This window comes from Podarcis raffonei, chromosome 4 (genome assembly GCF_027172205.1).
Source record: "Podarcis raffonei isolate rPodRaf1 chromosome 4, rPodRaf1.pri, whole genome shotgun sequence".
NCBI classification, from domain to species: Eukaryota; Metazoa; Chordata; class Lepidosauria; order Squamata; family Lacertidae; genus Podarcis; species Podarcis raffonei.
Window position 1 is genome coordinate 14,250,196 of NC_070605.1, and position 24,471 is coordinate 14,274,666.

Sequence of the window (24,471 nt, forward strand, 5' to 3'; positions counted from 1 at the left end):
ACTGATATCGAAGGCATCAGAGCAAACTAATTTAATTAAATGTGATGAAACAGACAATGCTCGCAAAGAGGCAGTTGCTCACCTTGCAGTCAAGTGGAAAAGGCCGAAATACTTTGCCTTTGTTTAGGAAAAGAAATCAGATGAGCTCTTTCCACAGGAATACCAAAAGACCACTTTGGCTGCATCTTTCAGAAGCAACATAGTGGGAGAACGAAGCCTCTAGCTAGGTGTTTCTAAGGCGTCAGCCACACTTGTTGCGCCATTCCCCCCCGGGAAAACCTGCTATTTACCATTGAATCAAATGTCAATTGGGTTTTCTCCAGATTGATGTTTGCTCCAATTTAGTGCTAAAGAGTTGGTATTCTGGGGGGAAGTAGTGGGGCAAAGGCAAAGGCACTTGGATCCCAGAAAGCATGTGAAAAGCAGAAAGCCACTTGGAGCCATGCTTTCAACGCACGGGACGAGTAGAATTGTGGATCTAAGCACTCTGAGGACTGGAAGAAGAAGTGAAGCCAAAACTGAAGAGGATCAAATTCTCTCGTTCTGATCTCACTGCTTTCGTCATTGGAAATTCCCACAACATGGAAATAAATTGAGTGCCTAGTCATTAATCTGTGTCCCATTGGGAGGGATGATTGCTACAGAAATCTGCTGGTGTACACAAAATGTTCCTTTTCCCTCTCCCCATCTCATCTTTTTTTCCTTTTCTTTTTTTGGCAGAAAGTAGCAGCGACTTAAACTAATTTGCAAAGTGTTAGCCCTAGATGACTCTAAATCAATTTGATGCTTTAATCTGGATAAACACAGTTCTTAATACATTCCACTACACAGGATGACAGCCACATTTCCCCCATTAAGGAACCCATGAGAAACATGGCTGAAATGAGTGTAAACCAAATTCCGGATATTGTCAATATTGAACTACTTCTGATGCAGGGTCTTTCCTGCATTTGCCCCAGGGATATGCGGAGGTATAAAAGAAACCATGTAACTGTCTCACGTTCTCCTAGCATCACTGAGTGGCTTAAAAAAAAAGCAACAACAACAAAAAGATTGAGCCAAGGCTATTGATTGATTACCATTACTGCTAAATCTTTAAACTTGGGTTGCTTTTAATGGCTTTTGCTTATGGGTTTATGAGTGTCTTGCAGCTTAGTTCATTGGAGCTTGCTTGTTACTAATCATGAATAAATAAATTGGGGGACAATTTGAAATAATTGAGTCCAAAAGCCCAAATTTTGCTGAAGGTTTCATACTGGATCTTAGGATTGTATTGCAGGGATCCCCTACATTGCAGGGGGTTCGGCCAGATGACAATTTGGTTCCCTTCCAACTTTAGTTTGTGATTCTATGAATATATTATCCTTGTGTCTCTAAGCAAACCACTTTTGAAACACATGAGAATGGGAATCTCTTGTTCAGAGAGGGGAAAGTGTGTGTGCAAATAGGATACTTGTTGCGTTATGGAGAAAGCAGCTGATTCCTTCAAAGAAGGACCGAAATTACATCATACAAGAAAAGGATGGAGGAAAGGGCCCAGGAGTTGATTCGAGAATGACTGGCTTGTGAACTGATTGGGGAACGCAATGGAGAGACTAATTGATAGCTTGCAAATGCCAGCAGGTGGGATCCTGCCTTCCATTGCACCAGACTGAATTTCAGGTTGAATTTCTGTCCATTAAGTCTGTAGCATCATACGTTCCAATGTTTGAATGTTAGGCATTGCTGTACCAATTTTCAGTGTTTATTTGCAAGGCAGTTTGCAGCATAAAACAAAGCATAACTAACCAAGGTGGGACAGTAATTAATATTGCCAATAGCCGGCTTTTTATTGAAGGCATCAGATGCTTCCATCCATATTTTGTCGCTCTCCATCTTCTCTCCTCCTCCTTCACAATGGATCATGGGTTTTGCTATCTTAAAGATACATGAAGCAGAGCGAGCGTGATTTGGAAGGGAAATGGGTTCAAGTGTGGTCTGCATGGTAACACACAAGTTTTCTGTTTTAATTAGATGGCTGCATGAAAGGCTTAGGGGAGAATTCTGATGATGCTGAAAATGCTGAAGAAGGAACTAGCTGAAGAAATAAACTAATGGGAAGGGATTGGAGGAACAGAGGAAAGTGCGTAACGAACAACTGAGACAAAATATTTCCAGTCCTTCTGTTTTTACCTTACTCAGTTTCAGAAACTATATCCTACGTGTTCTGATATATTGACTCAGGGACGTCTTAGTACCCACCTCTGTTTGCATCCAGCTCTTATAGCTGAGCTGGATTATATATCTTTTAAGATTATATATCTTTTAAGATTATACCGTATATCCTCTCTAGATTATATATCCTTTTCTGAGATGGTCATTTCTCCTCTTTAGTATTGTGAAGCTTTTCCCCAGTACAATATTCTCTGAGAACAGATAGATCTGCAAGCAAGGGAAATCTCCCAGAGAGCTCTGATTCATAGCAATATTGACACCTTTCAATTCATATTGCTGAAACGATCATATCTTTCCATGTTACTCTAATCTCTTTGCTTCATAAAACCCACAGTTCTGTTTGCATCAGAGCAATAATGTTTTATGGGTACAGGTGCACTACAAATATCTTGTCATTTCTGTTTATACACCAAGGACCCATAACCATGAAATTATACCATCCTGCCTTCCAACCAATTTTTTTTTGGGGGGGGAGTTTGAGGGTGGGGGAAGGAGTGGTAGAACCAATGATTAACTTTGGTATCTTTTTAAAAATACCCTTCATCAACCAGCTCCTGTTTGTTTTCTATCCACACCCAAACTCATATAGCAGGCATCTCCATCCACCCCCTTTCAGCCAAACCACCACCAGTACAACAGCCTGATACATGCCCATAGCTTCACATTGTTTGTTGTTTAGTCATTTAGTCGTGACCGACTCTTCGTGACCCCATGGACCAGAGCACGCTAGGCACTCCTGTCTTCCACTGCCTCCCGCAGTTTGGTCAAACGCATGCTGGTAGCTTCAAGAACACTGTCCAACCATCTCATCCTCTGTCGTCCCCTTCTCCTTGTGCCCTCCATCTTTCCCAACATCAGGGTCTTTTCCAGGGAGTCTTCTCTTCTCATGAGGTGGCCAAAGTATTGGAGCCTCAGCTTCAGAATCTGTCCTTCCAGTGAGCACTCAGGGCTGATTTCCTTAAGAATGGATAGGTTTGATCTTCTTGTAGTCCATGGGACTCTCAAGAGTCTCCTCCAGCATCATAATTCAAAAGCATCCATTCTTTGGTGATCAGCCTTCTTTATGGTCCAGCTCTCACTTCCATGCATCACTACTGGGAAAACCAGTACAACTGGTTTACAACTGCGCTACAAAGATCTCTGCAAATGCGACATGAAGGCTGCCAACATTAACCCCACTGTGTGGGAATCCCTTGTCGACAACCATAGTGCCTGGAGACAGTCAGGTCATACATCCATAGCAGTGACCAGAAGAGAAATGCTTGCTGGGAGAAGACATGCCATGGTGCACCTGTAGCAACAAAACCAGACATCTGCCCCACCTGGAATAAAACATGTATCCCCTCTATTGGTCTCTACCACCACAGCAGAGGCTGTAATTCTACAATAGTTTGACTTCATGCCCAAAGGCACACTTTCCCACTGTCTGCCAAGACAGACAGATACCAGCAACAAGCCATGATGGCAATGGTCTTTCTCCACAGCTGGAGTCTGAACATCAGTTGTTGGAAACCAAAGGAGGTCTTGCACGCAGGTCCTGTTTGCAGGTTCCCCACAGGCCACCCACTGTGAGAACAGGCTGCTGGACCAGATGGGCTACTGGCCTGATCCAGCAGGGGACTTCTTTTGTTCTTCAGTTCTTATATATCTACTGAGGAATTGCATAGGCTAATTTGGGTTTTGAACACTGAAATTGTGCCTTGTTTTATCACATGGCTTTCTGGAACTAACAAGTGACGCAGTAATAAAGGCTCTAACCAAGGCATACAGCAAAATGAAAATCCAATATGCTAATTATATGAACATGTAGATTGGGAACCGGCTGCATATTCTCAACAGAGCAATTTTTGCTAAATGCAGTGATTGCGAAGTGGGAATTGTAGAACTCAACTGTACCAATTGTTATTTATCACACAAGATACACAGACAGACCTCACTGGAGCATACCTTGGCTCTAGTGTGCTTTTAGTGCAGTTTTGCCATCTCAGATCATAATTTCATTGTAGCACAGCAGAATCTGTCTGGGGCCAATTAAAACCTAACAACGTACCTGGGGAGAGTATTAATATCCCCAGAAAGCAAACCCCTGTCATGTCTCGTTGCTTAAGTAAAGAAGGCACCGTAGGCTATTAAAATGCAGGCAGGAGCAACAAACATGATTAAGGGGCTCAGAAAGATTGACAATTTTCTCTAGATAATGGCAGCAGACCCAGAGAACTGTCAATAAAACTCGGCTAAATGGAGACTGAAGGGCTGGAGGAACCGGGACAAGAGAACCGTCAACATGCATTTGAAAGAAACAAATGCTCTCCCTGCATGAAAATTACTGTTTTGAGGACAGCAAAAAACAGTCAGGTGTACAAAAACTAGGGAAAGGAAGTCAATTCAAAGCAAGGTGGGGGATGAGACAGAAAACTCAACTTTTGATGCGCTGTTGAAACTGCCTCTTCCTTTGCGTCTCATCACAACAAAAGTGTGTCAGTAGAGATCAGCAGATTTCGGCATTTGCCAAGACCCACATTTCAGTAGGAGACTCAGTGCTGACCACTCCCAATAACTCCTGAGCTTCCTTGCTGTTCCTGCCTGTTCACCTGCCCTCCCTGACTATATAACTCAGAGGTGGGGTATTTTTTCAGTCTGAATGATGCAATCCCTTCTAAGCATCCTTCAATGTCATCATGCACTCCCAGAAACAAGCAATGTCCTGAGTGAGGTTAGAAGAGCATCTTGCCTTATGCCAGGGATGGAGAACCTATGTCTCCAAATATGCTGTTGGACTACACCTGTCATCAATCTCCCATCAGCCAATGGTCATGGGAATTGTGGTCCAAGGGAGCAGATGAGAACCAGATACTGTACTAGATGGGCATTTGGTCTAATGCAGTAGGCTTTTGTGTCCACAGCCCTGATCCTTCACCCCATAACCACTGTGTGCTTGTGACCACACTTGGGCAACCACATTCCAGGCTCCAAGCAAAACAGCAATGGATGCACCACCAGGAAAGGAAAGAGACTATATCTGCATTTCCCAAGCAACAAAATATTGCTGGGGAAATGGCATTCCTCCCAACAGAAGCTTCTCAATATGTTGAGTGGACTCTGCATTATAAATGAGAAGCAAACTGGCCATTTCTTATTTCTAAAGAAAGATCCCGATTGTATGAACATTGCAGATTTCAACTGTAGCTGGATGCACAGTGATAAGTGGAGCTCTGTAGTTTAACAGAATTACTATAGCGAGATTGAGCAAAACCCATTTAACAAGGAGTTTAGAATGCATTATTTAGCAGATGGTGCCATAAAATATTTACTAACAAGACGGGAAAAACTCCCAACAAAAAACATAGGCAGCACGGGGAAAATCTGAAAGAGGGCTCTTTGAAGACATCTCTAGGATGATACAGTAAGAGTTTTTGCAAACAAAATCTATCATACAGGACCCAAGATGATGGTGTACATTAACAACAAGCCATTCCAGAGAGGCAGCTTTGCAAACTCACAAGAACCCACCATTATACATTTGCAAATGGCGGACACTGCTGTTGGCATCCATTCATCTTAGGAGATAATGGAAGAGTGCACCTTTGGGGCGAGGTCAAATCGCTGGGGAATTACCATGCCTGCTGCGGCTGTAGAGGCTGATAAAGGAGAGACCTGTTTTGTTGCAGCTGGGGCAGGTGAAGGCATCCAGTTGTGCTGCTGCAGATGCACCATGACATTTCTTTTCTCTGCACTTTTCCCAGAGATCATTCCTCCTCTGGTCGCTGCTATGCTTCCCTGCCTCCATTTGTTGAAAAGATGCACATCACAATAGGGTCTTTGAACAAGCAATTTTTTGTAGTAGGCAGAAATTGCGTAGGGATGTGTGTGTTTTCAAAAGCTTGGAGAAACTTCCAGGGAGCTCCAACTGGCCATAACTGTTCCCTGGTCTGATTACCCAAGTGTCTAGGAATGCCTGTCCATCATTCCCACTTTTAGCACAGGAAATGCCAGTGCAGTGGCAGCAAACACAATTACTACATAAAGGATGGACTGTTTTTTGTCTGAGCTCAAAAGCTCCACTGTGCTGAATTTCTGGACCACTGGAATTTGGGAGCACTGAAGCTAGAACACCTAATCCCCAAACTGAGGGCAGGACAGATATACCCATAATACACTAGTGAGCTGCAGCCTGATAGGACGTTCCACTTGTGGCCTCGAATGCACTCCATAAATAACCGACTTATGTGCCATTGCCTTAATTCAGGGTTAAGGAGGTCACACCTCCCTTCAATAATTATGTCCAGCTTCCATCAAGACCATTGCCTCCTTGGAGGTATGGGCGTATCCTGGAATGGGGAAGGACCACAGCTCAGTGGTAGAGGACCTGCTTTGCATACAGAAGATCCAAGGTTCAATCCCCAGCAGCTCCAGATAGGGTTAGGTATGTTCCTCACCCAAAACATTGGAAAGTTGCTGGCAGTCACTGTAGACAATATTAGCTTATACTGAGCCAGTCCATTGGGCCATCCGTATGTTAGTTCATAAAGTGTGGATTAGGCAGTTTGCTTCAGAAAATGGACATCAAAATTCTCCAGTACTTCTGCTCTTACGCTGGACCCATTGCTACCTTCTGTTCTCTTTTGCATATCTTTCCATTCCTTATCCACTTCTAAGGATAACCAACTTTATCCGCTTAGATAATCAACAACTTTCTCTTATAATTTCCACAACAGCATGAAAGCGGAACACCTAAAAAAGAAGAATTGATTCGACAAGATCTACCCCAAAGGATATGCAAATCCAAAAGAAGAGCTTCTTTTTATCTCTCCTGAAACTGCTGCCATAATCAATTCCATTGAGTGACCCTGAGTTCTAGCATGTGCGTAGGAGGTGGGGAGAAAATTCATTTCTCCCTACCAATTACAATGTCATGCTCATTCTACTTCTTCCAAGTGGCCAGAAGTTCCAGGGATAGAATGCTAATCCTGCCGCACCTTCCTTTGGAAGGAGGTCACTGAATCCTTATTAGAAAATTTTGCATACTTGCATTTATTTAGCAATATAAATGTCACATTCTTAAATACCAGAGTCCATCGCTCCTGTGCCAGATCTCTGTGGAGCCTGCCAGCACCTTAAGACGCTTATGGAGCCCACCTTCAGCTCTCTTCCATATCTGTCTGCCCCAAAATGCAGTTTCTCACCATTTGAAGGCACCGAGATCACACCTCTTTTAGCTAGTGGGGCATCCCCCTTTCAAGTTTCTCATTAGCCCTCTTCAGGTGTTCAGGACGTGTGCTTCCACACGTGGGAAGGATGCAGGGATATATTCAAAGAATCATAGAGTTGGAAAAGACCACAAGGGTCACATACTTCAACCCCCTGCAATGCAGGAATCATTGAGTGCAACAGCTTTTCCCTTTCTCCTCCAATTGAAGTTCCAATCATCTTCCAACTCACAGAGAATGAGCTTGAAAAGAGGGGAGCAACTTTGACTCTTAGTGGCTCCCTGCTTGTTACAGAACCTAATATATGTGGGACATGCCCTGATGTACCATTTTCAAAGGAACAAGAACAGGGGCAGAGCTTGCATGCTCACCCCATGGTCCATTCTGAATGCTCCAACCATCCAGGAGATCAGTTACGGAGATGAACCTCCCTAACAAAAATGAAGGTTCTAGGCAATTCTGCCGGAACTATTAAGGCAGTCACTAGCAGTACCCACTGGCTTTATTAATCCGTTCTTGGCCAAACTTCCATTCTGACAACAATCATTTTATAAACCTCACTGTAACTAGCCTTTTATTTCAAAGAGGTGCAAGGACAGGGAGAGACCCCTGACTTTTAAATACTCCCCTTTATCATCACCATACTCCAACATTCATCCAACATCCCTTACCTGTGCTGAAAGATGGGAAGTTCCTGTTTCATTCTTTTTAAGGGAGGAGGAGAGGGTTCTCAGCAGGAAAAGACAGCCAGGACCCTCAGGAACGCACGACTTCGGCATTCCGAAAGAAGTACTTCAGATGAAGTAGTGCCACAGATGCGCGGGCAAAGGGAATTCAGGATGTGTTATGTAAATTTCCTAATTAGATGTGCTATCAGATTGCTATCTCGCAAATAAAATGTTAATCAGAAGCTCTTCTTTTTGACGGATAAGGAGGGTTGGGGGAGAGAGACAGATGTTTCACTGTGGGATAATCTTACTGTACCCACTCTTGTTGCGTTTTTCTCTGCAGGGAAAGACTTGAAACTAGAGCAAAGCTGCCTACTCCTCATCCGTTCGTGTTCTGCGTTCGTTTGGGGGGGAGCTGTAGCTCATTGATAGAGCACCAGCTTTTTATGCAAGAGGTTCAAACCCCGGCATCTCCATGTGTCTATTTATTATTTTGATTTGTATGTGCATTTTAAAACCCTGGAAAATGAGATGCGGGGCATCTCCAGCTGTACAGGAACCAGATGGTTCCAGAGGGTGGACCAGAACAACGATGGGGGCAGATCTAATGTGGTCACTGCTGTGGTCCATTCTGAATACCTGAAGAGGGCACTGCCCATCCAGGAAGCCAGCTGTTGAGAGGAACCTCCCTAAGAAAAATGAGATATAAGGGAAGATTCCAAAAAGGGCTATTTCTATCCCAGACAAATATAAACATCAATGGCACTCAAGGGGTGGTATCAACTAAGTTTTACTGGGAGCAGACCCACTGAAAGTAATGAACATGGCAAAGATTCATTAATTTCAGTAGGTCTACTCTAAGAAAACTTCAGCTGAATGCCACGCACTATGTCTTAAAAGCCATAAAATCTGCTCCATTACTGCAGGGTTGGGGAACCCATGGCCAGGCATACGTTCTTGGACTCCAAGTCCCATTGTCCTTGACTACTGGCCATCTTGACTAGGGCTGATGGGAGCTGAAGTCTAACACAACTGGAGGGACACAGGTTTCCCCACCACTGCTCCAATGTTTCTCCTGTCCACTTTAACCTGTAAACTCTTTGGGCTGCAAAGAACTATCTATGTTACCTGTGCACACAGAGTGTGAACTGAGGGCACACACAGAGCACAGCCATCATGGCTAGTAGCCATCGATAACCTTTTCCTCTATGAATTTGTATAATGTTCTTTTAAAGCCATCCAAGTTGATGGCCATCACCACTTCCTGTGGGAGCGAATGCCATAGTTTAACTATGCACAATACCCAAGAATATTCAGCAAAAGCCCTTCCCTGCATTTTGATACCCACAAATAGCATGGAAGCCATTTTTGCTCAGCCCTGGAAATATAATGTTACCCTTCGCTATCCTTTCTCTGCAGTAACAGCTCTCACATTTTTACTTCATTCTGTATCACAGTAGTTCCACAGAGAGTCCACCTATGCTCAGCTTCTAGATTTGAAGAGCATTGGACTTTGACAAGGGAGACCTGAAGTCCAGAGCTCCACCAGCCATGAAGTCCCCTGGATGACATTTGGTTCAATGTTTTCTCTGTGCTTGATTGAGTTTACAGGGGTTGTCATTCTAACGCTGGATAAGTCCCCTTCAAGCTACCTGGCAGAAGGGGTAGTCAAGAAAGAAAGAATTTTGCAGTGCTTCATTGCATGGGAGAACAGCTCAATAATCTCGTCATTTATATTCACGGGGTCCTGATCCCTGATGACAGCCCGTAACAGATGCTTTAGAGGAAAGCGGAAGGTAACCCCAATGTGGGTAATTAAATAACAGCTTGCCCCACTTTGGAGTTGTGTTATGCCCTCAGGCACGAGGGGGGACTTAACCTGAAGTCATCACTAAAGAAACCATATGGTGTGGCTATGGCCATATAGACCAATTAAATTCTTCCAAACTGTCCTAGGAGTTTCATTAGTGATAGTATTATTTGTAAACTGAAAGAGCTTTTTGTATATCAAAAAGTTCCTGCAAAACTGCTGTGATAGCCAAGGGATATAACTGAAATGAGTCAAAGATGCTGTCATGGAAAGTTTGGAGGACACAGCAGTCAGGAAGCAGAAGAAGAAGCTTTATATAAAGGGAAGGGTTGTAGAAGGTCCCAAATTCAATCCTCAGCATCTCCAGGTATGGATGGGAGAGTTCAGGGCCTGAAATCCTGGAGAGCCACTGTCAGTCAGAGAAGACAATATTGAGCTAGATAGACAAAGGGTAGCATCCTATGTTCCCAAATAGCAAATCACATGCTCCACCAAGACACAACTAAGTCTAGCGTCACCTAGTGACTAAATGACATACAATATCATTATCCACATGGATGTCTGTACATTTTGAAGGGTGCAAGACAAAACAGCAAATCTGAAAGGAAGATTGTGCTGCAAATCTGGGTAGTATTAACATCATTTATTTTTTTGAAAGCACAGCATACTGTTTCCCAAATATTAGCTTGCAAAATCCTGAGCATCACAGCCCACTGGGCACTCAATTAGATTCATTTTTGCCTGCCTAAGATTATGATAATGGGGGTGAAGGTGGAATGTTCAATATTTGGCAGAACACAAAATATATGGGTGGTATATGGGTCAGATTGATAGATCGCACATTTTACAGAAACCCTAAAAAAACAAAAACCTTTCACCTGACTGACAAAGAGAAGAAAAATCACCACCCCCTGTTCATTTACAGAAACTGTATGCTCTCCCTGCATCTGTCTTCATTTGCAGTGTCTTGCCCACATCCTCAAGGCTCCTTCTAAAGGAATCAGAAGAGTGAGCTCACTGTAACTAATATGCAGGCATTCAAGGCTCTCTGTACAAGCAAACTGGTAGCTGAGCCAGGAAGGAAGCAAACACTGCAAGCAGGCAGGAACACAAGAAGCTAATTTAAGTCCATTTCAGACCACTGGTCCATCTAGATCAGGACTGTGTACACCAAGCTTGGCTCCACCAAGCTACAACTCTAGGCTTCAGTGTCTGGCTGACCCTTGAGAAATTCATACATTCACTTGACCACTTTTGCGTCCCAGTGAAATTGTTCTTGCTGATGCCAGGGACTATACCTGGGACTCTTGGCATGCAAAAGCCAGAGAAGAATTGGGGCGGTGTATAATTTAGCAGGGGATAGTGCTCAACCCATCCCCAGAATTAGGTTACTTCCATTTGATACAGTGGATTTGCCAGGATGTGTTAATGCTTAGGCAGCTTGTTGGAAATCTAAACCATGCTATCAAGTCAGAGGAGCATGCTCCGAGGAGAATGCTTATATCCTCATGACAGATTTAGCCCACTTCAAAGCCAACTTCACTTTAACAACTTCCACAAGCTCTCCAACAGTTAAAGGTCAGCTGCCTTTTCCATTAAAGATGCATTTTTCATGGGCTTGTATCACACCAGTTTCAATTTAAGATGCTGCAGCTTGCAGCTTTGTCAGTCACAATGCAGTTCTCTTCTCCTAAGCAACAATACAATTCACATCCCAAGGCAATGGAAGGTCAGTGCAAAAAAAGAAAGAAAGAAAAGGTTTCAGTCTGCTCTGCCTTGAATGAATATAGGTTTACTGTAAATGCCATGTTCTCTGAGTTCTCAACAATAGTTGCCCTGATCGAGCTGAGAGGTACAATTAATAGTTGTATTAATGCATCAGATGAAATGTGTATATTATGTTCTTGCAAAATCCTTTATGAAAAGTCAACATTTGTCCTCTGCTTTTGGATCATAGGACTCCACTTGTGGGTGGAGAGTCCATCGCTAGGCCTACAAACTTTGCTCTCTCAACTTCCTTGGACCCTGTGGAAGACTACCTTGTAACTTCTCCTGCTTCAAAGACATGCAGGAACATGCAACTACAGAATGACACGCTGGCCTTTTAAAGTTCACGGCTCTTCTAGGTGACAATGTATTCCATCGCTCAGCCAGAATGACTCACTACAAGCTGCCAGAGCCTTGCGGCAGAAGGGGATTGTATTAGAGGGTAAGGTTAAGGAAATCATTGGGTGATTGGGGGGGAGAAGAGCTTCATCTGGAGGAGTAAAACTCAGAGGCAGTAATATCAGGATTTGGAGGCAGAGTGTGATCCCTAGCAACTGACATTCTGAAACATACCACCTCTTATTCTGAACTTAGCATATAGCCATCATACCAGTAGTCACTGGCAGTCTTATATTACCATATAGGATATTTTCTTGGAGTTGTATCCAATATGGCACTAAGTAAGCATCCCATGAACACAAGGATTTCTGCTTGTAAAATGGGACTTCCCCTTCTCTCCCCCTAAATCTTTTTCTAAGGGTCCCCCAACCCTCCAGAACAGTTTTGGGGAGGGTGCAGGTCATGCATGGGGAGAGGAGATGGAAGGAAGTCTTGTTGCACAAGTGGAACTCCTTGAGATGATGGGATGAATTACTTGAATACCAGCCTTGGAAAGCATGTTGGGTGGAAAGGTCTTGGAGGATTAAGAAAAATAACAATGATTCACAAATGCTTGTCCTATTTCAATACTACCACCTAGCAAGAAGGCTGTTCTCCGTAGCTGCTGACTGAGTATCTGACAGAATTTAGCCTGCATGGCTATAGCCAGGAGCAGATCAGGGATGGCATATGGTGGAGCAATAACTGGAAATGCCAGCCAATTTAAAAAGTCAGTTCAGAACATCACAGTGTGTGCTCACACAGGCTGTGGGGAAACAGTTTAGGCATGCAACTGACCATCTGCTGAACACCTGGTTGTCCACTTCAGACCCAGTTCAAAGTTACTTATCAAGACCCTCACATTCTGATTCACTGGTCACCAATGTGGCACTCTTGAGGTCTTCCCCCGGCACCATGAAGCCTATGAGTCACCCCCTCCCCATGGTCACGAGGCTGTGATTGTGGCTGAAAAGTACATAGAGCTGAAGGAGGAAGTTGGAAGAGTGATGCAAGCTAATTCATATCAACATTCTGTAGGCATACAATTGCACAACTCAAATCTCTCTGATTCTTGTTTCTCTCTCTCATTTTTCTTTCTCTTTTCAAAACACTGTGCACTCCTGAGATTTATTGGGAAACAATCAATATCTCCTACAATGTTTAGTAAACAAAGCAAAACAAAACCCTCCATCTGGACAAAAAAAGAGAGTCCTAGCTTTGATTTTGCTCTCTAGATCTAATAATGTACACTGATTTTGCCATCAAGGCATAATCCCATATTTTATCATGCCATTTTTTAATAGACAGTATATGCAAAAGTCGCCTCCGTGCTGTAGACTGTATGACTATGGGGAAGCTCATTCAGGTGCTAATTCAAGTGTGGTACAGGGATCCGAAAATCAACAGTGACTGTTCAAAACTAGTAGACTCCATGCGAAACCGTGTTCAAATGCTACTTAAAAATAGAGGAAGTCATATCTGTTACTAATGTACATATATGTGAGTTTAATCAGTGCCTGAATGAGCTTCTCCATAGTTGTACAGTCTACAGCACGGAGGCAACTTTTGCATATAGCCCACAAATTCTCAATGAGATTTACGTCTGGGGAATTCCCTGGCCAATCAAGAACCTGTATTTGCTGCTCTGTCATGAATTTCTTCACCACTTTCAATGTGTCAAGGGACTAGGTCCTGCTGCAATATCCCCGTACCATCAGGATACCTCTTTTCCAACTCTGGAATAACTCTCTTTTGTAGAACCTCAATATATTGTGGCGAGCACATCATTCCTTCTATTGGCTGCAGGCTTCCGACACCATAATAACTGAAGCACCCCCAAAACATCTTCTTTTGTGGGTGCTTGGCAGACTGATTGATGTGGCATAGAAAACATGCTTTGTTTCAATTAATTTGCAGAAGGGTGTAGAAGCTAATCCCCACTTTCCTGCATATAAAATTCCACCTCTGCCAACCAATAAGGAGTCAAGTCCTTGTGGTCTTGCTTCAAAGAATCATTCTAAAGGAACAACTGGGTGCAGATATTTACCAGATCACATCTCTAGCACAAGTTATTTGTGCATCAGAGGTAAAATATCCCACAAACACCTTTCACTTCTCTTGACATCATGGTCATAAAAAGAAATAATAACTATTTGCTGCATTTTCATGACACCCAAAATCTGTTGCTGGCGGCAGCTGCCTCACTCTGCCTAATGGTAGAAATGGCCCTGGAGATACCTAAACATGAAAGGGATGTAGTAGCATGGCTATCCAGAGATGAATAGAGATACAGATCCAAGTAGAGAAGGGGAAACAATAGCATTAATCAACTCTGAATAGGCAGAAATCTGTACAGGAAAGAAAAAAAACCAGCTGATTCAGTTCCTCCTCTGTCTGAATAGCGCAGCAGCTGGTTGATATTATCAGCAGTCAAGAACTCGATGGCACTCTGAAACTTCAAATATGTGGTTGAGGCGATTGATGGGCCTCTTAAGTGGCAACTTACAACCTGGAAGTCCTGCATGGAGATATGCTTTACAACAGGCATGGCCAAACTTGGCCCTCCAGCTGTTTTGGGACTACAGTTCCCATCATCCCTGACCACTGGTCCTGTTAGCTAGGGATGATGGGAGTTGTAGTCCCAAAACAGCTGGAGGGCCAAGTTTGGCCATGCCTGCTTTAGAACATAGGAGCCAGCTTCTAGGGGCTGTGGGGGCTTCAGCCCCCACAATAAAATAATTAATAATAATAATAATAATAAATTTTATTTATATCCCGCCCTCCCCAGCCGAAGCCGGGCTCAGGGCGGCTAACAACAATCAATTGAGGGGGTTGGGACCCCCCCAAAGTTGATGGGCATTCCCATTCAAATGTTGTGTGTGAACTGCATCATGGGATCGATTATGTGGGGTGGGGCTTACCTGGGCCCCCACAATATTTCATTCAAGTTGGCGCCTCTGCTTTAGAAATTGAACCTGCATGCAAAGCAGGTGTTTTCCACTGAGCTTTGGTCCTCCACTATCAACACATAGGGCAATCACTTTCTTTCACAAGGACAGACCTTTCAGGGAGGGGACCGCATAAATGGAATCAGCCTCCAATATGTCCTAGAGGAGACAGTTAAAACACAGAGAATGTTAAATCCCATGGCCATTTGGGGACAGCAGCAATTAAAACAATAGGCTTTAATTCTAGGTGGAGGCATCTTCATCTGCTATGGCCCTCTGAGGTCTTTTGTTTTACGCCAAAAATGTTCTCCACCTAAATTCTAACAATCATTTTGAATAAAAAATCCAGAAACTCCTCTATGAAATTCCTGAAAATCAGGTCCAGCCTCTTCTCCCTTATGGTGGCACCTAAATGAAGCTTTCATGGAGATGTCAGGGTTTTGAAACAAACTTGCATAAGCAAACACACAGTTAAACCCCCCCCCACCCCACCTCAAGAATTGCTGTAAAATGGTTTGGAATGGAAATGCAATTGTTCTAGAACTGAGTAGGTGTTAAGAACTATTTGTCATTGTAGATGTCGAGAACTGCTATTTATCATCGTCAGCACTCAGGTGTCAAAAGTGTCCTGGCATTGGTAACCGCAAGAGTGGATTATTGAAACATGCTCTATGTCGCGCTTCCCTTGGACTTAGTCTAGAAGCTGTAGCCGGTGCAAAAAGCAGCCAAAATTAATGCAGATTAATAAGAGGAAAGAGGTATGGGAAGGGGACTCACCAGGTCTCTAGGACTGTAGCATAACGCATGATGTGAGTTTTGTGGCGGTGGTTGCTAAGACAGATTTATCCAGCAGCTAAGTGCTTTCATGGACTCTGTAAGTAGGACTCTAATGGCCATTTCTCAGCTGTCTTTGCTGTCTTACTGAATTACCTATTATCCAAGTATACAGCAAGCAGAAACATGATACTCCAAAACAGAATATCAACACAGGAGCCTAAGAAGAATCTACTGGATGCGCCCAAGGTCTCTGGGTGCAAAGGAAGCCATAGAGTGTGTTTGTTGCACTGAGCATCAGGGTTAAGAAAATGAGGGTGTGTCTGTGTGTCTGGGGGGGGGGGAGAGAGAGAGAGAGATTGGCTTCAGAGCCAGGAAGATCCATCCACATGTGAAAAGGAAGTTACGAGCACAGATCGATGGACCTGTCAATTTTGGTTTCTCTTTTTTCCAACTTTAAATTCAATTCAATAATACATGTTTGATGTATTATAGTATTTTAATATTTTTTTGGAAGCCGCCCAGAGTGGCTGGGGAAGCCCAGCCAGATGGGCGGGGTATAAATAATAAATTATTATTATTATTATTATTATTATTATTATTATTATTATTCAACCAATCTCCCCATGGGTTAAGCGATTTTTCTGCGTGAAAATCTGTACGCATTTTCATATGCATTTCTCATGAAAAAGGCATTCAGATTGCCTGAAAAGAGGCATATGCCGAGTGAAACTGTGGACAAACACCTGTACATTAGGACAAAATGTCTCTGAATGTTTTTAGCGTTCTCGTGAATGCACACACACTTCCCTTTTTTCCTTTTTGCTAATGTATGTGTGTTGGTATCCATTCTTTGGTCAGAATGAGAGAGCGACGCTTCAATTCGTGCATCAGTTTGGGAGGTGCAAATTTGGTAGGTTCACATTAAAATGAGAATGGAATAAATCTCTCCTTCATCTCTACCAATCTCCATCTCACCAAAATGGAGTTTGCGTTAGCAACATGCAAGCAAGGGCATTCTTAGGGCCCACCACCAAAACATGGGCCCTGGAAACCTGCCCATGATGATATGCTGCCAAAGTCCTGGCACCTATTCTACATAGGTGAACCTGGAAGAGGGCGATAGGCCATAGCTCAGAAGGTAGAGTATCTGTCCAATCCCTGGCATCTCTGGGTGGGCTGGGGAATGTACCTGTCTGAAACCCTGGGAATCTGCAGCCAATCGCTCTAGACAACATGGAGTGGGGTGTATGTGTGTGTGTCAGTCATCTGTCTTGGTATAAGACAGCTTCCCGTGCTGCTAAATTGGGAAAGGGAGATGAGTGGCTTGAAGGCAAGTAACTTGTCACCCCTCCCCATTTATTCCCCGTTTGCTCATCCTTTGGAGTCGCTTGAAGGAGAAGTCCTTTTACATGTTCACCCTTGCCTCCTGAAATACACTTTGCCTCTTTGCTTTCCCAAGACTTACTCAAGGCACAGACAAAGCCAAGGTTGCACCCTGTAGTAATCATATACTATATCATATAATACTAAATATAATCCCCCTGCTTCCCGCAAGCTAGTTCTGCGGCTGATTCCAAATATAGGGTATTTAAACTGAAATGGCACTGTTATCCATTTGCTGGAGCCGCTGCACATTTCTACATGGTCCAGCAGTTTCCGGCACCTCTTTGTGACATTCAGGCTGGAAGAACTGCAATGGCAAGGTTGCAAACTAACATTAATTGTCCTTCTGATCCAGGAGAGACAGAAGGGCTCAAGCGCTTGAAAGTGCAGGTGTGAAGTGGCAGCTGGCATGGCTCCCCCAACCCAACAGACATAAAAGGAGGACACAGAGCAACACTGAGAAGCAACACTGAGAAGCAATACTGAGAAGAGCAAGCAGCTGCTGAAGGCAGAAGCCCACAGAACACTGTATTTGCTTTTCATCTCTGGAAAGGTCTTGAACAAGAACATGTTCATAGGAAGGCAAGGACAAGAAGATCTTGTCCTGCATCCCTGTTCTCACAGTGGCCAACCTGGTGCCTATGGAGAGCCCAGGAGGAGGACCTGAGGGCAACAGGCACTTGGCCAACTTGTGCTCACCAGCTTACTGCCTCCAATGATGGAGGTATGGGAACAGATGGAGGTCGGTGGGAGGGAGGCAAAAGGAAAACCCGACTCAGAGATTGCACTAAAAGAACACCTTTTTAATTATTGCTACAGACTTTTATAACAGCATTGCTTAGTTTTATCCTCAGTACAAAGATGCTTTGGGGTCTAATATGCTCCATTTAATGGGAAAGTAATAAAGGCATCTAACATCCTTTTCTGCTTCCAATTCCAAATACTAGGGAATACACTGATAGATTTTAAAGCTAACAGTAGTGGGCATTTTTGACTGTGTGCTAGTTGGGAAACAGGACTATTAGAAACCTTTAAACACCCAGATAGAAATCATGACAGCTTAACACCTTCTTACACAAATCAAAACGAGTAATATGCTATTGAGGAGCAAAGGATCCTGGGAACTTTAGATGGTTAGGGGTTCTGGGAGCTGTTTAAGAGACCACTCAGCACACTTACCAATCAATAGCACCCAGATTCTTGGGGTGTGTGTGTCAATAACTGTTAACGTAGTCTAAGAGTTCGTAAGCATATGGTGTGGCTGTGGCCTTTGCCACCAGAGTACTTCTTTGAAAGCAGCCTTCCCCTGCTAGCGATCTCTAGATTGTAAACTTACTGAGGGCAGAGACCAGCCCTTTTCTTTCCTTTTTAAAATGTCACTCTGCAAACTGATGGTGCTGAATACATCCTTGCATGTGTAGCACAGCCCACAGCACCTTTCATAATGTTTTCAATTTCAGATCAATATTTAACAATAGCAGCAGTGCTAACAACAACAACATTGGAATATTCAGTTATATTCAAAGTGCATTTCCTTTACACTTTCTCTTTCAGGAAACTGAGACCTATCCCGTCTTCCAAAATGTAACACTACAGGCAGAGAAAATGAAACTGACAAGCTGAATTTTTCAAACATTAGGCTTCATTTCCCCATACCCTGAGAGTGTTAGGTTGTAACTAAGATGTGTGTTTTGTTCCTTGTGGAAATATATATATATATATCACACTGCACAGTCTAAAGCCAACACGGCTGTACTGAGATGTGGTGTTATACTGCTTTTCTATTCATTTTTTTTATTATTATTAAAAAAAAAACATTCTACAAAGAAAACATCTATGTGCTTAGAAGGACTCTTACACTGTGCACCACCATAATACTTTATTCAGCTTTTGGTTCCTTATTCTTCTCCTCATGACATTATATTAATTCAAGTAATTAAAAAGGCACCACAAAGATTTGGCAGGATATTGAAGCAGAAGTTTCTGAATAAGATTACAGTGACTGACAGAGAAATTGTGTGTGTGTGTGTGTAGTAGGGGACACACACAAGCATTTGTGTATGTGTGGAGCAGATAGAGAGAAGTATAGATATTTTTCAGTATTACTAGTCATGGAAGAAGCAATGCAAATTTAGTTTTGCATTTCTCGGTTTATCTTTAGCGTAACTGAATCCAAGTAACTGTGCATGGGGTATAAAGTAATCAAAACTTCACATCAAAATTACATATTAGAGAAATAAACATATATAGGGTGATATCCAAGTAAGTTGTACTCAGAGTAGACTCATCAGAATCAATGAATTTGAGTACACTTATTTTACAGGGTCTGCTCTATGTATGACTATCGTTGGATACCACCCATATAAATCACACACACAAAAGTGAATGGGGAGAAGGCTGTACGATCTTTTTACATAGATCTAAGATTTTGCAATGTAATTCATCCCCATTCCTCAGTAAATGCATCATTTAAAAAGTATACTGTGCTAAAAGGACACCACGCTCCATTTTTTCCATGCAAATGTCAAATGCTGCAAAGCCACCAAATGTGTGACAAGGGAACACTTCCTACCCCCCTCCAAAAGAAATTAGTACATTAAAAGAGAAGGAAAATCACACAGGAACATTGCAAGGTCTCCAATCTGTCCATACTTTTAGAGCAATGCCTGTGAAAAATGAACAGCGCACCTCACTTCTTTAAAAAAGCAACCTCACTAAGCAGTCCTCCAGCCTTCGCTTGAAAACTTTATAATCCAAAAGGCAATGTGTGTAACTTTTCCTTTCCTTTTCCTGCCTGGACTTCGAGAGTCCCTTGAGTTGGAGAGACTTAAGGGAAAAAAGCATCTCACCTGTACTGGGTGGTACCAGCTGTGGGGGCAGGTGCAATCCGTCCACCATTCCCCTCCTGCCCCTTTTGCCTTAGCTAAGGTTTTCGGGGGGCTTTTCTGCACATTGTCCCACGACGTGCTACACTTAGTCCTGGGCTGCGTCAGGGTTGGACCATGGGGTCCGGAAGTGGAGAGTGGCAACGCCTGCGGACGGCAGCAGCCCCCCTGGGAGTTCTGCCGCCATCCACAGGGACAGTGGGCCTCCCTAGGCAGTGTTGGCACACCTCTGGCAAGATCAGCCCCTTCAGACCCCCTGCAGCAGCTGTGCTGCCTCGGAAGATAGGCGTTCATGTTGCACCGGTGTCAAAGTTCTTCCCAACACACGCACACCCTCCCTCTCTCTTCTTCTCTCAGCAGATGCAAAAGTCCTGTTCTGCAGAGCCTCCAAGTACCTTTGACAGCTGCTATAAGCGGAGCATCGTGGGAGCCCGGAGAGTAGAGCTGCACAGCATCATCTGCTGGCTAGTAGCTCTTTGTCAATAGATGACTCAACTCGCAGAGCAACTTGACAGCATCCCTGCTTCAGGCAGAAGCAATCAATGCTCTACACAGCTGGGTTTACAAGGCTAAACTACAAGACCCTCCACTCCCTTGTGGAATGATGAAAAGAAAGTCATAGGAGGATCCTAAGCAGGGGAGGGGAGCTACACAATTCAGTTTCTCCTCCTCCTTTTCCCAAGCAGAAAAGCCTTCCCTCCTTTTTCTAAAGCAGATATGCACGCAGTTGTCATCAGAATAACCCTTCCGTAAGGAAACAGAACAGCTCGCCTATGAAAAACCAGAGGGTAATAAACAGAAGGGTCATCAAGAAACACACACACACACACCATGTATCTTATCCTTACAATCAGAAGAAAGCAGATTTGAGCTTGGCTGGAAAGGAATGTGTGTGCTCTGGGATTTTCGAGATAAGAAGCTCAGGTGGTGATGGTAGTAAAGGGAAGCAATGTCGTGTTTTGTTTACTGTATTTCGATACTGCGCGTCTGGTTTACAGTGTAGAGTAATGGCCAACCTTCTAAGAAACATGATGCAAAAGGAAAGGGAGGGCAGAACAAAAGCCAGGCTTTCAACTCTTACACACTGCCCTGTAACAGCCACATGGAGTGATCGCTTTGGCAAGCAATTTGGGATGAGGAGGAGCCAAATGCCAATTGGTCCCAGCCAATTGTCTCACTGCCACCTTTGACGCAGCCAGGGATGGGTGTCCATGCAGTTGCTTCCAGCAGCTAGCAATAAGAGCTGTCTTAACTCATCTCCTGCTGCAACGTGAAATGAATGCTTCCTGATGGCCCTGCTTGTGGCCTTCCCAGAGGTAACTGGTTGGCCACTGTAGTGGGGCAGATGAAGGTGTCTGGTTTTGCTGCTGCAGATGCACCATGGCCTTTCTTCTCCCAGTGGCCATTCCTCCTCTGGTCACTGCTGCAGATACACAACCTGACTACCTGTTTTCAGGCACTGCTCTCAGGGACCCCCACATGGCAGGGTCGATGTTGCCAACCTTCATGTCACATGGTACCTACGGGACCGCCTCTCCTGGTATGTCCCACGGAGGAACTTACGGTCTTCAAACAAAAACACCTTGGAGGTCCCGGGCCACAGAGAGGTTAGGCTGGCCTCAACCAGAGCCAGGGCTTTTTCGGCCGTGGCCCCGATCTGGTGGAACGCTCAGTCACAAGAGACTAGGGCCCTGCGGGACTTGACATCTTTCCGCAGGGCCTGCAAGACAGAGCTGTTCCACCAGGCCTTTGGCCAAGGCACAGCCTGACCCCCTCCTTTGGAAATCTTCACAGAACTCTAGTCCAATGGTTGCCATCAATTTGATTTGAATTAATTTTATAAGGAAATGATTTTAGAATGTTGTACTATTTTATTGTTGTTAGCCGCCCTGAGCCCGGCTTCGGCTGGGGAGGGCGGGATATAAATAATAATAATAATAATAATTATTATTATTATTATTATTATTATTATTATTATTATTTGCAGATGTCTTTGTAACACAAAGCTGGTCTGCCAACAGACCTGGTGCTTGAAGCCAGCTCCTCATATAGCACATCTTATGATTGCCCTCCATATTACAGATGTGAAGAATGTGGCTGAGAAAGAATTGTGTGCTTAAGGCTACTAAGTGAGTCCACAGAACAGATGAGATTCGAACTGAGTGGCTTCCTGATTTTTGCTCTGTCTCGTATTAGAAAGCATGGCGTGCCGTAGTGGCTATCAGAAGAGAACTTGTGGTTTTCTAGGAAAAGAGTTGTAGAACTATAATGTGATGAAGCCGGGGATGACTCAGCTTCCCATTAAAATTTGCATTCTTCAGCAGCAGCTAATTGATTTTTGCATCCAGAATGGAGATTTATTTTAAAAACCATTTAAAGGCTGTTTGTTTGTAATACACTATTGCCGGGTTTAATGCAGATGCATAAAATGTTTGACTTAATGGTCTCTGGAAGAATTCTGTTTGGTTCAGTGATTAATAGCTCTCACATGTGTGGCAGATAACAACCCCAGCAGAGAGTTATAATTAGCATAGGACAGAGAATGAGAATTCATAGCCCTGCAGGTGTAGCTGGACTACAACTCCCATCATCCCTGACCATTGACCATGCTGGCTGGGGTTGATGCAGAGCTGGAGTCTACCAACATTTGGAGGGCCACAGATTCTCCATACCTGCCATAGGAGAAGGGAAAACTTGACCTGAGAACCATCCAGTCCTCATATTTAAACATAGATTTCTTCCTAGTCAAGGACCAGAAGGTATTAAACCTCGATAACAAGCTGAACTGTTGGCACGAGTCCTTAGTTCCCTACATCTTACTGTGAGCTTAAGTATATGTTTCTGAAATAAAAGCACAATTCCCCCATGTTTACACCTGCTGACATTTCACTCTAACCCTTCCTCTGTTATTTCCTGTGTCGGATTCTTAGAACCTGTCATCTTCTACATTCATAGGATGTATCAGTACCACCACATAATAATGAACTGATCCATTGATCATGGTTTCGGAACCCCAGAAGTGACTTTAGTCCACATTGCCCAATTTTTTTGCTTAAAAAAATGCATCAACCCCCCCAAAAAACACCTCAAAAACTATAAAGCATAGGATTTTTTTATTCACACCAGTGACTTTGACATTTGCAACAATCCAGTATAGCAATCAAAACCTGAGATGTACTGTAGTAGTTATTATTATTATTATTATTATTATTATTATTATTATTATTATTATTAAAGTGGAATAACCCCATTGAAAAAGATGGCAGTGGTTACCCAGACCTCCTTGCTGGTTGCAAAGCGGCCCCCATAGCTGCTCAAGCTTCAGGCCCCCCAAAATGCAGGTCCACCATGGGGTTTCCACAGTCCGAGCCAGGGATCTTTCACATTGCTTGCTACTTGGTCCTTTGTAGCAAGTCACAATTTTAACTGGTAGCCTAAAGATTCCTTCAAACAAGGAAGGAGACAACAGCTGGGGAGCTTCTAATTCTATGAAAAGGTCTTCAAAAGGCACCTTTGTTAGGGAAACCTCTAGTCCATGAACCACAAACCATCTATGCACTGCATACAGGTAGATGACCCTTGGGTTCCCTTCCAATTCTACAATTCTGTGAATCTTATTTATGGTGCTAGAGGCTTTTCAACCATCACTGATACATCCCCCCCCCGTTCTGTGTCCAGCAAGTGAACCCTACTGAAGAACTAATTTCTCATTTCACACAGTCCGTCTCTGTGATGAAAGAGGAATCTCTAGCGCCACGAACAATGCAACGTATGAGTTAAAACCATGTTTTCCACCTTGCTAGACGCTCTCATTACATAGCTTAATATCATGAGGAGCACAAAAACTGTCATGTGCAATAACGGAAACACTTCATTATAGCTGTAACAATGCATTAATACATCTATTATGCAGTAATGAATTACTGCCACCAGCCACCATTGCAATACAGACCGCCCTTGGCGCAGTCACCGTGCCTTGTGCTACGAGTCTTATTTGCAATGTAACCAAAAGCATTTGCTAAAAACCATGAACCCATTTGCATGCCTGATTGGTAGCAGTACAATGTAGGGAAGATGGGTTGTGTAAGACTTTTTTTTTGCCCATTGTACTGATTATCTGGCAATATTTGTTCTAAATTTTGGCCTTGAAGTTTCCAGTTTCTGAGCTTTGGTTTTTCCCCAAAAGCAAGAATTTTGGTCTTCTGATCATTTATTTTGAGGCATTCCATCTCACAATAGGCAGCTAATTTTCTCAGTGCTCTTCTAAGCCCTTTGGGGGTTCTGGATAGCATTACCACATCGTCTGTGTAAAGCAGAACCGTGATGTTACGGTTTGCTAACTTCGGAGGGTGGAAGCCGAGGTTATGGAGAGTGGTTGCCAGGTTATTTAAATAAAAATTAAATAATAAAGGGGCCTAAAGGCACCCTTAAATG

The 24,471-nt window shown here is 43.5% G+C and overlaps 1 protein-coding gene across 27 annotated transcripts in view; it reads right to left on the reverse strand.

Annotated features, from left to right (window-relative positions):
* The window catches only part of DLG2 (discs large MAGUK scaffold protein 2), an 891,570-nt gene that overhangs the window by 296,578 nt on the left and 570,521 nt on the right, over positions 1 to 24,471 (reverse strand). For 2 of the 27 annotated variants that reach the window (XM_053385497.1, XM_053385494.1), the window contains exon 1: positions 20,002 to 20,590. The exons of 22 other annotated variants lie outside the window; for them this stretch is intronic. In XM_053385497.1, coding sequence (XP_053241472.1) covers positions 20,002 to 20,331 — 330 coding nt within the window. In that variant the 5' untranslated portion in view covers positions 20,332 to 20,590. Of the gene's footprint in view, positions 1 to 20,001; positions 20,593 to 24,471 lie in introns of those variants that run through there. 3 more of the 27 variants (XM_053385486.1, XM_053385487.1, XM_053385500.1) reach the window with 3 other exon arrangements.